Source organism: Camponotus vicinus, unplaced genomic scaffold (assembly GCF_025532165.1).
Source record: "Camponotus vicinus isolate PSW18456_S1 unplaced genomic scaffold, iyCamVici1.0 SCAF_8, whole genome shotgun sequence".
In the NCBI taxonomy this organism is placed as follows: Eukaryota; Metazoa; Arthropoda; class Insecta; order Hymenoptera; family Formicidae; genus Camponotus; species Camponotus vicinus.
The window spans coordinates 18,380,639-18,395,590 of NW_028141980.1; the positions used below are offsets into that span (position 1 = coordinate 18,380,639).

Below are 14,952 nucleotides of genomic sequence, written 5' to 3' on the forward strand. Positions count from 1 at the left end.
CAATGGGACGAAATGCATGTGAAAGTGTGGAGTATCACCTTTACAATGCTTTTTTACCGAGCTCGACACGATAATTATTCGCTGAGCTGCAAATTGAAGAAGAAAAAAGAGCGTTTTTAATTAAATTCGGAATAACTCAGCGAAAAATCATCGTATCGAGCTCGGTAAAAAAACATTTTAAAGATAACACTCCACACTTTCACGAGCATTTGGTCTCATTGGGCTGCGTTACCTGATTTACGCCGTGCACCGTCCCAAACTCGATCCTTTAATAATCAATTTTACATCCTTCCACTTCCTTATCCGCCATTTTGAAAACAGTGGCTGAGCATAATTGCCACTTAAATATTCTTAAAGTGGACATTACAGCCTTCATTTTGTTTTTTTAAACGTATTTTTATCATCATTATTTACCAAGTTATGATCATTTAAAATTTGATGAAATTTTCTCAAATTTTAGGTGTACCGCTTTTTTTGCGGGTGAGTGTATATACAGGGTGTTTCTTAATAAGCGCGAAAAATTTTAGGAGATGATTCTTTGTCGAAAATTAAGGAGGGTTTTTCATATAAATATACTCCTACATCCCTCCCCCTGTGGAATTATACTGCTCCAAAAATGGGGGTAGAAATTTTTAAAGGGTTTTATTTTTTTCTCAAATCTGGAACAAGTTAAAGAAATGAAATTAGGTGGATATTTTTTACTAGTAAAAAGGTTATTTATTAATATTTTTTTCAGCCTACCGTATTGTTATAAGGGAATGAAACTAGCCCTATTCAATTTTTTATTAGAACGTTTTAATGGGCCAGAATATGATCATCTAAAAATATGCATTAAAAAGTTTGATTTATTTAGAAACTTTTTTATTTCTTTTATTTTTTTCATAAAATCAGTAGTTTTCAAGAAAAAAATAAAATACGTACACAACACGATGCTAAATAGCATAGGTTTCGAATTACGAGAAGTTAAATTTTAAAATAAAAATAAAACTAGAGTAAATGTTGGAAAAATTGGAACAGAAACAAAATTATAATAAAAACTTAAAAACCTAATTTTTATCCCCATTTTTGGAGGAATGTAACTCCAGGGAAAGATGTAGAAGTATATATTTATATAAAAAAACTCCCCTTAATTTTCGACAAAAAATCATCTCCTAAAATTTTTCGTACTTATTAAGAAACACCCTGTATATGTATATAGTTATAAACTAAAACTTTAGCAAAATAGACTCAGACAATTGCTCTCGAATCCATCAACCATCGTGATTAATTGCCAAATTACAACAAATATTATCGAAGCTTAAATATTTTGCTTACTCCTCAAATATATCAGATCTCTACGCTTCTGGCAGCCACGTGAGATCGCCGGCGTCATCACATGGTCAAAATATTCGAGTCGTTTGACGAACGCAGAGTCGCATTCGATGCGCTTGCATTAAAACATCGACGAGCTTGCTTTTCTGGCGAGGCTCCCTCGCGAATTAACTCGCGTTATTGATCGTATACGATCGATCGCTAGTATGACCGGTGACGGTATTCTGGATCCGCGCGGTGCGGTAGCTTCTGCGAATCGACATCGTTAATTATCGTTCGCGCTGATCCATCGCGTAGACATTAAGGACAGGAACTCAGGTCCAGGGACATTCGAGCTAACTTTAGCCTTTAGCCGGGTCCCGCGCATCGTGTACCGACGTCTCGCGACGTCGAAACATAACGAGCCGACGTCTACCAGCCTGGCCAGCCGCTTTTGCCCGCGGAAAATAAAACAGTGCTCCGGCCGCCATCCGGCCGCATGGATAAGCCGATAATCTCGTGATCGAATGCGTGATCTTCGCGTTCCGATAGCTATCATCGACGCTCAATCATTCGATATCGAAAGCCGAGAGGGAGAGAAAGAAAAAGAGGGAAGGAGAGAAAGAGAGAAAGAAAGAGAGAGACGCTATATCGACGCGTGAAGAGAACGTTTACTACGTCTAGTGGTGGAATAGAGTGACGCGTGGGTGGCCCCGCCCCCTCTCAGGATCGCGTAATCGTCGTCTGTCTTCCCCCGGTGACGTCACCGACACCAAGAATTATTGCCGTGCTTATGAGAAGCCGGTGCTGTTAAAGCCACGAAATTGCCTCGCGAATGGTCGATGCTTTCAGGAAAGAGTACTGGAATGATGAACTGACCGATTCCTGAAAAGATGCAAGGAAATATCCAGGAAAGAGTTACTTGAGGTGAAATTCCTCGCGAATCGTACCTTTCTCTTTCTAGTTGTACACGACTGAATGCGCAAGAAAGCTTATATTTCTCGAATTCGTCTAATATTCCCTCGAGAAAATTCCATCGACATCGATTACAAGAACTCTCGGGAATCCTGGACAAAATAGAAGACAAGTGTTGCAACCGGGATTTCGCATTCGCATGTCATCTGCCAAATTATTCTGCATTCAGCGAAATACAGAGCTAATCTTGTGCGTTACAAATTGCGACTATTCTCAAGAGAAAAGCTCTACAAAAGTTCTCGCGAAAGTAATCGATGACAAGACGCGTCGCCGAATTATTCGGTGTAGATCGTGACAAATTCAAAAAAAAACGTAAAAATATAAAGACTCATAAAATTTCTGTTAAATCAAGTCGCTCTCTTTCCCTCTGTACGTGAGATCATTCATTAGAAATTATCATCGAGATGAAAAGAAATTAACGAATCATCGATCAATAATAAAAATCTTTCCAATCGCAAATTTGTCTGAAGACAGTTTCTTAGATAAAGATCTTCTCTGATGTTGTGAATTTGAGTTGGTAAAATTAGCGATATTACTTGATGAAAAGTGAAGAATTAGATCATCATTTGAAATGCTGCCAGAGCGTAATTATTTATAGCTAATTGAAAGTACGAAAGCAGCAATTTGGATCATGCAATAAGACACTGGAATAGATATATCAATATATATAACAGAGACATTTATAACCGATAAACAATATAAACAAAATTATAATCTTGCCAAATGATACAATTCTTTAAAAAATCTTCTCTCTATCTTAAACTGAACTTTACTTTCAGTCTACGATAATTTCTTAACAATGAATCTATGGTATAAGTGAGCTGAATTCATAAGATAATCTAAATCATTTTCAATCATTAATTACCTCAATCGAAGATGGGCTTATTGTTATCGGTGTTAGTCGGCTGCGTCGGCGTTTTAGAGCTGCTGGCATGTCTACGACACGCGTCCGATGGCGTAGTGATCAGCATTAATCCACCAACACCGTGCCTTTCATATCACGAGCCAACGAACAATGACGTTCAGAGCATCCACGATTCCTTCTGCAGCTACAGCCACTCGACCGACGTGCGGTTTCCTCGCAGCGCCAAACACAAGCTCGAGAATTTGCACGAGTACAGTCTGAGAGTGCGAAGCGAACTTCGTTCCTTGGACAAAAATTTCGACGGTCGAAGCACGCTCTCGGAGTGTAGCACCAGATATTTGCTCGGTGGCTCGAGACCGAACTCGAGACTCAGTCCAGATTTAAGTTATCTCATTCAAGAGAACGACGAAGCGTGGACTGTCCATGTCGATCGACCTGATTATAACGATGACGATTATATCGAAACGAAGAGATCGTTGGAGGAGATCAATGCGGAGATCAGAGAAAGTTTGAAGCAAGTCGCGCAATCATTGGCCCCGCCGGAACCGGAAAAGTATGTTAGAATACCGACGCCGATCCCGTTCACCCAGGATGGGAAAGAAGCGTCCGCCTCCTCGAGCGAGGTGGACACATCCTTCGACCGGGACTCGGGCAACGAAGCGCCCACCATGGGATCCTTCGACGGTCTGCCAATTATTAAAAAGTACAAAGATTCTCAATCGGCTTCATCGGTCGACGAATCCGATCACGAGGAGAGGAAGGTCAAGCGAAAAACTCTGCGAAAATCTCCCTCGAGATCTCCGGAACTTTCGAGAAAAAGCGCCGACGTTTTCAAGAAAACGCAAAACCTCTCCAACAATCTTCCGAAAATCGACTCAGCTGCCGGTCCAGAGGAGAAGAGTTTTATTAGCCAGAAAAAACCTAAGTCTAGCAAATCTTCGACAACGATTCTGAGAAAACCGACTAGATTGAAGTCCAGGAATGCGGAAATTAGCAAGTCGGCGGAAAATTTAAGCACGAAGAAATCGAAGAAAAGTCGCGATCCGGAACGTCGCAAGTCTGATATATCCGTGCAAACGGTATGCGACTTGTTGAGGGATATGTCAACGAATACGTCACCGACCAACAGTCCACAGTTGTCGAGATCGGAGAGCAAGAAGAGCGTTTCGGTAGAAGTGCAGACCACGTTGGAGGACATTCTGTTGGAAGATGAAATCTTGGGAGAATTGGAGAACAACGTTGTCGGGCTCTCCGAAAGCAGAAGAGATCTGTCTTTTCGTGGCAGCTCCGCCAGAAAATCCTTCAAGAGCAAAAGGTTTCGGTCTAGCTCGAGAGACCAGTCGGATGATCAGGATAGACAGGCTTACACAGCGACCAATGCTGTCGCTTCTGTGGAGAAATCGCGAAAGAACAAGACGAAGACGTTGAGAGTGTCCAGCTTCGAAGACGCCAGCGAGGAGGACTACGACAGAATCAGAAACGTTATTTTGGATTCCTCGAAAGAATCAAATGGCTGGCGCGAGAGGAGGAGGGAGGACTCGAGATCAATGTCATCGTTCGAAGAAGACGATGACGAATTTAAGGACGCAGAGGATGTGAGTTCCGGGAGGCCACCTATACAGTACACGATACCCGACACCGATCAGAATAAAGCATTCTGGGTAATACGCTTGATAATGGAAGCATGCACTTCATAACTGCACAAATCTCAGTTTGAAACTAAATCAATTATAAATATTTTTATACCTGTTAAACCTATTTAAATTATAAATTGTTATACCTGTTTGAACCTAAATCAGGTATACATTTTTATACCTGTTTAAACTAATCCCCTTAAATTTTAATGATATCGAAAACAACTAATTCAAATTCTCAATCCATGGTACAAAATGGATAAATTTCCCAGAGTGTTAAACTTATGCATAAACAAAATAAGTTAATATGTAATTTAAAAGATTATAATTTATTAATTATAATAATATTGAGAGAAATGTACATATTATTTTATTGATGTATCAATGTATTTTATATTATTATTTTATATTAATATCCTTTTACATGTCAAAACTTTTTTCTTAAAAGGGAAAAGAAGGTTTAGAAAATTAAATAATAATTTTCTCATATATAATCCAGAATAAATATTAGGATATATATATATATTAAATTTACAAATTTATTTACATAAAAAAATATCAATTCTCATGTAATATAATAAGAAATTTAAATTTTTCGATTTAAAAATTAATGTTAGATAATTATTTAAAAAGAATTCAGTTCTTTCATTACGCTTTATTATATCTTCCAAAAATAAATCAACTGGATTCGTGTAATTATGAAATATGCAGCTTCTATTACCACCCACACTGCAAGACAGAATATAATGATCCTCCTTACAGTTCGAAGTTGATCATGAAACGCAATAACAACGTACAAGGAAATCTTTTACAACACTTTGGCGAATACACAAATATAAGAATCGTTTACAATGTTTTTCTCCTTTTCACCGATACTCTTTCAGATATATCAAGACAAGGAGAGGGATTGTAGATGATTCGTGAGCAATTAAATTATCTTCTGGCAGTCGCTCAAAAATGTAATATATTTAGGTGACCGGTCATATAATTTCATTTGATGTAGTAGATTTATCTTTTCATTCTACTCCTTTCAAATGTTCGTCAATTTAATACTTATCGTAAAATTTCGAAAATTTTTCACAATTAAAATCTTAATTCTTCCTCTTCATTCTTCTTTTTAATTTTTAATTTCTCTGTTAAATCTTATCATATTCCAATCTCAAGGAATCAAGTTTTATTATGTAAAAACGCATGAGAAATTTATATAAATGATGTTCACAATTTTATATAAAGATATATTTAGATAATTTTTCCTCGACAAAACGATAAAATGTGTTAGAAATTCTTTTATCAATCAAATATACTAAATATATAAAATAAAAACAAAGTAACTGCTTAAAAAATGACTAAGACGGGCGTTTGAACGAGAGAGGAAAAAGAGAGAAGGAAAGAGAAAGTTAACGATGTTAGAATTTATTCTGTGCAGAAATTCTTGGAATATTTTATTTGTCTATTTATCGAATTAAAGTTGTTTGCAATCAACGAAAAGAGCCATAAACTATAAAAGAATCCAGAATTTTTTCTCGTGTTATAATCGATAGCTGGCGTAACTATTATGGTCTCTTCATCGTAATCTACACGAATTGAATTAAAAAATGGGATTTTATACTTACAGTTAGAGCATTTACAATTTATCATGTCCAAGAAATCGCGCATTTATAGCTACGCGAGTAGGCTTCATGACGAATGGAGTCTTTTAATATCCAGTGTATTTGAAGCTTTGGCAACTAAAAATAATCGCCGTTGATCGTTGGATTTCTTTATTTCTTGAGGTCCAATGTGTCAATAAACGTTATTTAACAAGGCGCATTGAATAAACCGGGCGAGTCAATTTGCTAACTTTATTTTTCGTTTTACCATGAGGAAAAAGTCTCGCTCAGATATGTTCAACCGTTGTGTGGACGCTACTTCCGATCTTTCGTAATACTTGTTCCCAAAATATTTCGAATATTTGGTCACGCAAGTGAGCATTCGTTACTAAAGGATCCCGCACGCTTCTCTATCGCTTCTCGTCCACGAAGATATTCGTTCACTTTCGTGAAATTAGTAGCCAAGTATTGACATTACAATAAAGCAAACATAAGAAAAGCTAACATATTGAAAACGTTATTAAAAATATATTAACATATAAATAAACTATTGAACACAATTGTAAAGTTATAAATATCTTAATTGTTTTAAATCGTATAAATATAATAGTTATTTTAAAAGTTATTTTAAATACCTAAGATACTTAAAAAAAATCTTGCTTGTTAGTGATTAAAATTTTCTGAAAAAAAGCCAAATAAATAATCACTTATTTGAACAATAAAAAATTACCAAATTACTCTTGGTAAGCTTACATCTTTCAGCTGAGCGATATTAACAATACGTATAAATATTCATCGAAATTGGAAGTCGTAGAGATATTACAATATAATACAACGATATCCAAGGAGCTTCCACAGAAGCAGTTGGCATTAAAGTTAATTAATGCCATCCATCTTACTTAAAAATAATTTTTGAAGCATACAGGAGGGTCGATTTCGCATTTCGGGATGAAATTTGCTTTCACATCGGGGTAGAGCGCCGTAACAAAACGCACTTGATATTTGCACGAAGCTCTCAGCGGTGCCACGACGTTTATTGGTGCCGTGTGCCTCTCGCGTGGGGTCTCCCAAAATATCAATCTCATACCCGTCTGCAAATAATATACGTATACATCGCGCGCACGTATTCAACACGACATTTACACGACGATGAAATTCGTTGTTGACGCCGAGAATCATCGATGACGCCGCCTTCTTTTTCAAACGAAACGCCGCCTGAATATTTTTAATTCTCCCTTCAAGCCCCGTAATATTATATTACCGATTGGTTACATCCTCTATAATGGTACTCTGTGCTTCCTGTGGCATTTCAGTTATTTATAAGCCGTTATTTTGTGATGAAACGTCGTTTGCATAATATTAATAATTCTGTATAACTAATTTTTTATTATGAGTATTGTACAAAGTAAAATCACATTGAATTTATATTGCAGCTTTATTTATTTTAAATAATATTTTTTTAATATAAAAAAATGATAGTTATTTTAAATAATTTGTTTCAACCATTAGAAGCATCAACAACAAATATTGTTAATACAACACAAAGCATCCCATTGCCAATCTACATTTTCGGATTTCTAAATTGTGAAGCAAAACTAGATAATTGTAATCATTTAAAATATCATCTTTCCAAATAATATCAAAATATTAAAGCATTATCACAATTTTAATTAATCTTATGCATTAAAGCAATACAATTTTTTTAGAAACATTGAAAAAAATGTTCTTTCATTTTAATCTTCAATTTTTATTATCTAAAACCAAAAGTGAATTAAAATTTTTTGTAATAAAAAAACATCTCTTTGCATTTTTGTATTTTGTTATATGTACACATGTATATATCCATGTATACATGTGTATGTATATAAGAATATTTTATGAAAAATAATACCTTGTATAAGAATGCAAAGAGGAAATTTATTACAAGAATTTATTACAAGATTTTTTCGCGTCACTCACAACTTTTGAATTTTAAAAAATATTAACAATTAAGAAATAAAAATATGTATATCTCGGACCTTACATATCCTTCTTATTTTGACAAATCGATTTTAACATTCTCGCAAATTAGTTTACATTCTGAAATTACATGAATTAATGTACACACAAGTTTCCTCCCTTATGCGTGGGTAGATGGAAGATATTGGTGATGTGTGAAACATTCCGACCCAATTACTTCGCCGATTGCTCTCTCTATCTCTACTTTTCGTTTCAATTCTATTTTTCTGCGCTCCCACGCACGCGGCCCGGAACCACCTGTTTGGCAGGAGATCAAGTCGTCGCGACAACGCTTTTTTTCGGCAGATCCAAAGGGAAAAAATCGACAGGAGATTCTGAGTCACATGTATCGATCGTGCATCCCCGTTTTTATCGCAGTGTCGCGTAACCGGCAACTTGATACTTTTCCCAAAACGATACATTCGCGTTAAAGGGACGATCTCTCTATTTTGGTACTAGATATAAAATTAAAAAATAGATAGAATAATAAAAATTCTAAAAACATGTCACATAAACGTGTTATGGTAAAATCATCAAAAGTTTGTATAAGAGTGAAACTCTTAGATTGATCATAAACGAGCTATTTGATGATTTTATTATTCGCTGTTACTATTTATACGATATGTTTATGAATCTATTCATATTTTTACACATACATTAAATTCAAGCAAGAGCCTTTTACTTTAATGAATCTTATACGAAAAGTTGTAAATGATATCTGCGAAAAAGATAATTTATTTGATTCAATCTAAAGCAAAAATTATAAGCTTTCAAATTTAATTTAAAAAATTTTATTATTTTTAATGCATTATTTCTAATGATTAAACAATAATTATATATCAATATTTATCTCATCTTGGAAACGTTGCTAAAAAACAATTATTTCTCCTTTTCTTTTTATAAATATATTTTTTTAAAAACGATATGTTCATAATTCCTAACTAAGTCGTTTCGATCGAGACCGATAAATAACTCGAGTTATAAATTGCCAAAGCCGATTATTCACAAAAATATGCGACTCGATCGTTTCCATGAAAAATAAATTCTCGCCGAGTATTTTCGCGGTCGTATCACCCGTAATGGTAACGGCGGAGCCAACGATGGAGGCGATGGCGATGCGGCATCAACAATTTAACACGAAGAATAAAGCTGATTTTAACGAAGCGTCTGCCCGCATTGCAGCTTTCCCCGTTCCTCCCGCGATCGAAAAATGTTAGACGCTCCGCGAAGCGAAGCTCGTCCGGAATTCGCGGCGAACTACATCGATCCTATTTCATTTCCCCGCGCGAATCGGAGCTACAGGATCTTCCAGAAATACTCGTAAAAGGAAGACGGCAAGAAGAAGAAGAATCCAAGGAGCGGAAGTGTCATCGAGAAGATCGAGGCGATTGGTGAGAATCTCATAGCACGAGCGATAAGGAGAGCAAGATGAGGAAATTGGAGGAGGAAGAAAGATAGACGAGGAGAAAGAGTAAACGGGCGTATCGTAGAAAAGTTGCACCCGGCACACTGCATCGAGATTCAAGAGAAGGAGAGGCTACGTAGAAAGCGAGAGACACGCGGGAACGGAAGGGTAGAGGAGGGAGAAGAGCGATCGGACGACAGGGAGGAGGGTGTGGAAGGACGACCGGGAGAAAGGGTGGCGAAGGGGAGGCGGCGGGCGCGCGCGGCACGTTTCTGGAGTCGTCGGGACGCCGAAAATAGCGTCCCGATATGATGACGCCCGGAGAGCGGACCGATCCTAGATTTCAGTCAGTCAGTTCGCAAGCTCGAAAGCCGCTGAACAGTAGCAGCCCCGGACCAGTGGTCTCGCTGTTCCGATTTCTTTTTCCAAATCGACGTCGAAAAAGTCGCGGACTCTCTCAATCTTTCCCATCTCTCCCTCTCTCTTACTCTCTTTCCTCTCTCGCATCCTTTTCCCTCTCGAGAAAGCCACCCAAACACAACAGTCCCCGGTCGATCGTATCGTTTAGGAGAGAGAGCGCATCGTGACGGAGAAGACGGAAAAGGGTAAAACACAGAGATGGCGGACGTAGACAGTGTAGTGTACACGACCACCGAGCGCAAGGTGCGCAAAGTGAAGAAGACGACCAAGCGTCGAGAGAGCCAGGACCAGAACGCGTCGGAGATCACGATCACGGAGGTCGACAGCACGCAGAATAACCACGCCATCGAAGAGTATGTGCTGGCTGACGATATAGTCCGGCAGACCCGCAAAGCCTATTTATCATTACTTCTTCTTTCTTGCTCCTCTTAATGGCCGTCGCGATCCGCTCGCGATCCGCATCCTTCAAGAACGGGACCCTGAGAGCGTTATCCCAAAAACACCGCGGTAACAATTTAGTGGTGGTAGCTTAAAAAACGTATATTTCGCGGTTGCGCTTCAAGTTTGAAATTGATCTTGATCGAGTGAATCTTTTGCTCCGATAAGTAAGATTATGACCTAGAAAAAATGTAACAAATCAGTAATGAAGAAAAACTACTGAGAGATAATAAATTTAATGAAGATTGTCGATAACGAAAACAATACTTGAAATCGATATAATCTTGGTTTCAAAATAATTGAGGAAAAAATTGCATTTTCATCGATGCGAATAAATATAAAAAGCACTTTCACGAAGTGTTGTAAAATGATCTTAAAAATTATATCGATTTTTTAATTTAATCCAACTTAATCAATTTAATTTAATCTCTTTCTTTCTCTCTCATTCTCTTGCGTTCTTTAGAGTTAATTGCATAAGGTCTAAGATATAACTGCATTGCGTGGAAATTAAAATAAAAAATATGTTTCTGCAATTTTACTTTCGTGATTCAATTGTACTTGGAGCGCAATTGGTCTCATAAATACTCTTCCTTACTCTGCTCGCTCGTAATAAAGTCGAAGCGATTTACGAGCAGCCGAAAATACTCCTGAATAAAAAAAGATTAACTTTGGATACCCATTCGTTTCTACCTCGTCACGCAAGGATCACGCTTCCCGTATCTAAAACGATATCACTCTGGAAATAATTTCCTCCGGATGTCCTCTGACATTTCGTGATTTTAAGCCATATTTCGTACAACCATTGTACATATCTTGCCAAATCCAGGCGCTTCAGGAAATCGAGGAGAAGAAAAAGACGCTCTATTTTCATAAAATCATATATAATATATATTAGTTTTTTATCAGTTTTTAAAAAACCATTATTTATTGCTTGCAAAATATTTACTTTATAATGCATGTAATAGAAATGACGCCAGTCTTTTGGTAAAAAATAATGGTTCCGCGAAGACTGATAAAACACAGAGCCCTTAAGAAAGCAAAAAAGAACACTTGTTTAACTTACGCAACAAGAAAAACGATCGAGACAAGATTTGTACAGTCATAAGCATGTCACGATATGACTTTGTACAGAAATACTCAGCCAGCACATACAACAGCACTCATCCAAGGTACATATTACCGGCACGAACCAACGATTCCGCTCGCGATAATCGCGCACAATCGAGAAACCCGATCGAAGGACTCTCGACGAGACAGCAATACGATAGAAAAACACAATGAGAGGAGCATGCGATTTCCTTACCGTTATCTTCGGAATTCTTGGACGTTTTATATCGTTTCCTTTAAAATGGTGAAAAAAACGTCTTGAGAGCCGACTACCGTGTGTGACTTTTCCTCTCGATATGTACCATCAAATTTCCACAACTAGGTGTGGAAACGTAGTCTGCTAAAATGTATATCAAAAATTTAATTTAGACATAATTCTTACAATTAGACTTCGATTTTATGAGTAGCAAACTAACTTGCGATACATTTATTTGTTTAACTCGTGATTAAAATTTATACTTCTTTGAGGAGAGTCATAATTAATATATAAATCTAATATTAAAGTAAATTTAAAAAAAATCAGAATTTGACAAGTATTATATAATAAGCATAAAATTTTACTAATATCAATATTGTACATTTAGCATCACGATTAATAAAAAATTATGCAAATATTGTTAAAATAAAGTGAAATGATTCACCTAAAGATATACATAACAAAGCATAAATTAATGAAATTTGAAGAATATTCAGAATAAACATAAAGTATGATTCAGAATTAAATATTTGACATCAAATAATCGAATAATCGATCAATGTCAAAATTCTGAGATTGACTTTTAACAAATACTTGTGTATCGTGAATTCTAAACGCTTGGTATTCGCATTGCAGTTGATTTTCAGTGGCGAATACACAAAGGCGATGAACAAGGACTGGCATAGCGGTCATTTCTGTTGCTGGCAGTGCGACGAATCCCTAACAGGACAGCGTTACGTTCTCAGAGACGAGCATCCTTACTGCATTAAGTGTTACGAGAGCGTATTCGCCAATGGCTGCGAGGAATGCAGCAAAATCATCGGCATTGACTCCAAGGTACTTTTTTATCACAAAATATTTTATATGTAATTTGAAACTCGGGTCTGTACATTTATTTTTAAAAAATTTGAATTTTTACAAGACATATATGTATGAAAATGACGCGATTAAATTCAGAATCGCTCGTAAAATTGTGTCCTTCTTAACGTTCTTCAGCTTAAGTTATACGCTTTTGACGCGTACGCGAACGATAAATTACTTGGCCGTCCGTTGTACAGCCCAAAGACGCAATTAGCGACCGTCGAATGATTATGAGACCAGGTGTCAATAGATGGAGAGGCATGGGCGTTGACTTACTCATTTCTAGAAATAGAAGCGATGATGCAGGTGCCGAGTACCCGTTTATCGGCTTCAAGCACCGATTTCCGCTCTCTCGCACGCGCGATCGCTATTATTATTATAATATTTCGTTCGCTCCTACGCGCAAAAATCATCGACCCATAGCGAGTAAGTGAGGACAAGTTATTTTCCCCATGATCATCATCACCATGTTATTATGTAATTATATAATTTACATGATTAATAATTTTCGCGATTGCAACATCCGCAACGGTTTCCGTTGAAATGATTAATTCTATCAAGATACGCGATACACGTGACACTACATACTTAAGAAAGGTTAATTAAATCTTGTAATATATAATTTTAGATTTCTGCAAATTTAATCTTGCTTGTAATCTATTGTCTCTATTTCTGCGATTTATTCTTGTTTGTAATTATGTCATTCTAAACGGAACACAACTTTTTGAGATCAGACACATTTGATGAAAGAATATTGCGTAATAATAATAATAGCTATTTTTCAACAATTACGAAAGTTACATATATGTAAAATAAAAGTTGGAAAAAAATGTGAAATTAATGTAAAATATTGTTTTCAGGATCTGTCGTATAAGGACAAGCATTGGCATGAAGCCTGCTTCCTCTGCAATAGGTGCAGAGTGTCTTTGGTGGACAAACAGTTTGGTAGCAAGGTGGACAAGATCTATTGCGGCAACTGCTACGACGCCCAATTCGCCAGCCGTTGCGATGGATGTGGCGAGATCTTCCGTGCTGGTATGTAATCTCTTTATAATATTATACAGCCCGTCTTCCAATCTAAACAAAGTTCCTAACATATCACAGGAATTTGTAACTGCTTTTTCAAATATGAATATATTCATCAGATATTTATATCCAACGCGGATATTACGTCTGCTCGTAACTGTTTATAGTATGCACAATGGGAATAGAAAAATGTTATTTCCATTTAATTCTATATAAAACGAAAAGATCATTAAAATTTCACAAAACTTCAAAATAATTGTTTTTGCATATAAAATTTGATTATTTGAAAAAAATATTTTCTATATTATTTGTTGCAATAATAGGTTAATAACAAGTTTTCGATAATTATTTGTTGTAATAATAGATTACAACAAACAAAATCATATATCGTTTCTTTTTTCATCTCTTAAGCAAGAAAAAATAAAAAGTTGAAATGCACGTGTTCCAGAAACCTAAATATGATTATGGATTTTATGACTCATTAATCATCTTTGCAGTTTACTGCATTGTAAAGAATTTATAGCGTCATTAAGTCTAACAAGATTGAGCTTCTGAAAAGAATGATACTTCTGAAAAGCAATAAATACGAAAATAAATGCAAATATAAAAAATATAAAAATATAAATATATAAATATACCATTTAATAGATGAAGTGAACAACGCGATATGTATGTGACACAAATGATAAATATTTCGATTAACTATCAGCCTTCTTACTGAATAATTACGTCATTACATCATAAAACGCAAATAAACGTGAGAATAATATAATTTGTAAAGCGAGAGATACATATAGAGATACAGAGAATAATAATCACGATAAAGAATAAAAAGTCGAGTTGAGAAGAAATTTCATAGTAATTTCCACCTACAATCTTCATCATTAACACCTGTTCTTGATCGATCATTGGCGAATCGTTCCCAGACAGTGATTCATGGTGTCAGGCACGGAGCATGGACGATCGAGAAAGAGAAAAGCAATATAGATCTTGCATTTGGTGTTTCTTATTAAGGTAACTGAGTCAAGGCTGCCCGAGACTCCAGACACAGGCCAATTATTGTAAGCCATTTTGAAATTGAGAGCACGTCATTCTTTTTATGTCTAATTCGCCAGTCCTTTATTAGTGACGTTAAATTGTCCTGCATC

General features: G+C 36.2%; 1 protein-coding gene across 11 annotated transcripts in view; it reads left to right on the forward strand.

Moving 5' to 3' along the window:
- Window positions 1-14,952, forward strand: part of Lmpt (four and a half LIM domains protein limpet) — a 119,553-nt gene that overhangs the window by 88,815 nt on the left and 15,786 nt on the right. For 6 of the 11 annotated variants that reach the window (XM_083105805.1, XM_083105804.1, XM_083105798.1 and 3 more), the window contains 2 exons: window positions 12,554-12,754; window positions 13,639-13,813. In XM_083105805.1, coding sequence (XP_082961931.1) covers window positions 12,554-12,754; window positions 13,639-13,813 — 376 coding nt within the window. Of the gene's footprint in view, window positions 1-1,470; window positions 4,792-10,093; window positions 10,530-11,093; window positions 11,784-12,553; window positions 12,755-13,638; window positions 13,814-14,952 lie in introns of those variants that run through there. The other 5 variants (XM_083105800.1, XM_083105801.1, XM_083105807.1 and 2 more) reach the window with 5 other exon arrangements.